The 3,926-nt window shown below is 41.4% G+C and overlaps 1 protein-coding gene across 1 annotated transcript; it reads left to right on the forward strand.

Annotated features, from left to right (window-relative positions):
• Positions 1–619: 619 nt before the first annotated feature.
• LOC308490217 (N-formyl peptide receptor 2-like) lies at positions 620–1,669 on the forward strand (the record flags this gene model as incomplete). The annotated part of the gene is made up of 1 exon (XM_081032140.1): positions 620–1,669. The coding sequence occupies exon 1, from the start codon at positions 626–628 to the stop codon at positions 1,667–1,669; it is 1,044 nt and encodes a 347-aa protein (XP_080888266.1). The 5' UTR covers positions 620–625.
• Positions 1,670–3,926: the final 2,257 nt, after the last annotated feature.

Raw genomic sequence — 3,926 nt, forward strand, 5'->3', positions numbered from 1 at the left:
TGTCTATCTCACAGAATCCACAGGATGTAATACATTACTACACATTACCAGTAACTGTTCAAGATCCTCTTTAACTATAAACTAAAACCACACTCTGAAACTTTAACTTAAAGGTGAATGAAACAATAGCTCAAGGGTTCTCACAGAGGGAAGGGCCAGGAGCTGGGAGTCTGAGAGTCCCTGGGGCAGGTGGAGGGTGCAGAGCCTGCCAGCACCTATGCACTGAGTCATGGGTGGAAGAAGATGTGACCCTACTGACTCCCAGTCTAGTGCTCCCCTCACTGTTCACGGCTGAAGATGCCGCTCATCAACTTTCTGTAGTCTACACATCTCGCTCAGTACTTGGCTGGTGGACAGGAGCCTTGTAACCCTCTTGCTTAACTAATCAGCCTGATAGGTGCAATGCATGTTCGTAATCATGGGAACATGGAGATCTACCCTTTCCCAAGGGGACATCCAAGAGAGCGCCAAATTTACAGTATGACTGGCCACAGGTTCAGTAGAGTGGGTATCCTGTTAGCAGTGGGAGCCATAGTGGAAGGGATGTGGGCCTGAAAACGGATGCTGTAAGGTGGCTTCACAGCTGAGAAATGGCCATTGTTGAAATATTTCAGGTGTGGGCAAGATGGAAACCAATTTCTCCAGCCCTCTGAATAGATCTGAGATGCTCTATGAGTCTACCACATACACTATTCTGCAGTACTTCTCACTAGTGGTGTTTGGAGTCACCTTTGTGCTCGGCATTCTGGGCAATGGGCTTGTGATCTGGGTGGCTGGATTCCGGATGGCACGCACTGTCACCACCTTGTGTTACCTGAACCTGGCCATAGCTGACTTCTCCTTCACTGCCACTCTACCATTCCTCATGGTCCCAATGCTCAAGAAAGAACAATGGCCTTTTGGCTGGTTCCTATGCAAGTTTGTTTACAGCGTGGTGGACATAAACCTGTTTGGAAGTGTTTTCCTCATTGCTTTCATTGCTCTGGACCGCTGTATTTGTGTCCTGCATCCAGTCTGGGCCCAGAACCACCGCACTGTAAGCCTGGCTACAAAACTGATCATTGTACCCTGGATTCTTGCACTAGTCCTTACCTCACAAATTTTCATCTTCTTGACTATAGCAAGTGATGAAAAAGGGAATACATACTGTGCTTTCTCCTTTGCATCCTGGGGTGAAACCCTTGATAAGAGGTTGAAGGTGGCCATCACAGTGTCCACAGCCAGGTCGATCATCCGGTTCATCATTGGCTTCACTGCGCCCATGTCCATCGTTGCTATCTGCTATGGGCTCATAGCTGCCAAGATCCGCAAAAAAGGCATGATGGATTCCAGCCGTCCCTTACGGGTCCTCACTGCTGTCGTGGCTTCCTTCTTCCTTTGTTGGTTCCCCTTTCAAATGATTGCCCTTTTGAACACAGGTTGGTCTAGAGAGTCACTTTTTCAGCAGAAGTACAACATCTTTGTTAATCCACTGGGATCCCTGGCATTCTTCAACAGCTGCCTCATTCCAATGCTCTATGTCTTCATGGGCCAAGACTTCCGAAAAAGACTGATCCACTCCCTGCCTGCGAGTCTGGAGAGAGCCTTGACCGAGGATTCAGCCCAGACCAGTGACACAGCAACCAAACCTGCTTCATTTTTCACAGGCACTGAGTTACAGGAAATGTGAGGGGTTGGGGGACATTTTTGAGCTTTGCCTGCTCCTACCCTGCTCCCAGTTCCAGCTTCATCTTTCCTTAGGTCATACTCATCATGAAAAATACTTTGATGCCCCCTGATTGGGGAGGGGGGCAAGAAATTGGCATAGGGTACTATTAGTGTCAATTTTGGTTTGAGGACATCAGCCTATACCCTGGGGAGAATGGAGGTAGGAAAAGAGAACAAGGGAAGAGAAGAGACAGGATGATGAGGAATTTATAAATCTTTGATGAGAGAATATATTAAGGGGGAAACTTTGGTATTTCACCATTAAGTAAGATGTTTGCTGTAGATTGTTTTCAGCTATTTTTCATCTGACCGCAGAAGTTTCCTATTTCTAGTTTATTAAGAGTTTTCTTCTTTTCTTAATCAAGAATGCTATTGGGTTGTATCAAACACATTTTCTGCATATATTAAGGTGATCATATTATTTTTATCATTTTATTTACATCATCATAAACTATATTAATTTTTTAATGTTAAACCAGCCTTGCATTCCTAGAATAAACCACACTTGGTCCTGATGTATTTTACATACTTATAATTAATATCACTAGATTTGTTTAGAATTTCTGCACTTATGTTTATGTAAAAATGAGTCTGTTCTTTTACTTTCCTCTAATGTCTGTATAAGGTATTACATCAAACTCCTAAAAATACCTGGGAAGTGATTCCTCTGATTCCATTCTCTGGTATCATGTCTTTTAGAAATGTTTAGAGAAGTTCACCAGTGAAGCTAGTTGGGTCTTGAATTTTCTTTATGGCAAAGCTTTTAATAACAGGTTCAACTTAATAGTTGTTGGACTAGTCTGATTTTCTTCTTATGTCAGTTTTGGTAAATTGTGACTTTCAAGGAATTTAGCCACTTTATCCAAACTGTCAAACTAATTGATGTGAAACAGTATAACTGTATACAGTACTTAGTATGGTTTCCTTCACATAATGAAAATGTAAGCTATCTGAGGGAAAGATTTTTGGTCTGCATTGTTCACTAATGGATAATGATACTATTTGTAAAATAATGCCTAGTATATGATAGACACTCAATAAGTAGTTAGTGAATTAATGAATCAATAAATAATAGTATCACCCAGGTGTCAAATGAGAACCTTTAATATCTAGTTAAAATTAACTCTGAATTGATTATGAATTGGGAAATGTCCCTTGAATTCTCACTCCCATTCCCAAAATCTTTACAAATTCCCCTGTGGTTTATATCTTTAGGAACACCTCAAATTTTGAGTTTCTATTTTGAATAAAGTACTCCTGCTAAATGTTGATGTATGTTTATTTTGAAATAAATCAATCTGCTATAGTACTCGGCTTTATTTTCCCCTGCAAATAATCACTCACACATTGTCCCTTATTTTATAACATACTTTCCTGACTCATTGGCAAAAGAAAGAACTCAAATAAATATTAGAATTACATATATATGATATATATATGTCATTTGTATATATATCATTTGTATATATATCATATGTATATATGACATATATATGTATCTGACCTTAGCCCTTGGTAATGGTACAGGGCTTCTAAACCCTTGCAATTTCCTGAGTGATAGAAGTGTCTTTTTTCATTCATCAAGAGACGTTTTTTGATCACATCAGAATTTATGCTAATGAGGTGAGTTAGTGTGGGCCCCTAGGTAGCCTCAGTAGACCAGGTAATTAAAGCTTTGGAATTTTCATCCCCAACCACAGACCTCTGGGAATTGGAGGAGGGAGGGGGCTAGACATTAAGCTCTATAAAACCTCTTTTATATCTTAAAACAAACACTTCCTGGGCAGCCGGATGTCTCAGTTGGTTAGAGCACCAGCTCATAACAACACGGTTGCTGGTTTGATTCCCAGATGGACCAGTGAGCTGCGCCCTCCACAACTAGATTGAAGACAACGAGCTGCCATTGAGCTGCCAGTGGGGCAGTCAGATGGCTCAGTTGGTTAGAGTATGAGCTCTTAACAAGATTGCCGGTTCAATTCCCTCATGGGATGGTGGGCTGTGCCCCCTGCAACTAAGATTGAAAACGGCAACTGTACTTGGAACTGAGCTGCGCCCTCCACAACTAGATTAAAGGACAACGACTTGACTTGGAGCTTATGAGCCCTGGAAAAACACACTGTTCCCCAATATTCCCCAATAAAATCTTAAAACAAAACAAAAAAAAAGCAAACACTTCCTTAACCCCTACTTTGCATGCTTCTGTCTAGCCACTTATTCAT

Source organism: Rhinolophus hipposideros (genome assembly GCF_964194185.1).
Source record: "Rhinolophus hipposideros genome assembly, chromosome: 21".
Taxonomy (NCBI): Eukaryota; Metazoa; Chordata; class Mammalia; order Chiroptera; family Rhinolophidae; genus Rhinolophus; species Rhinolophus hipposideros.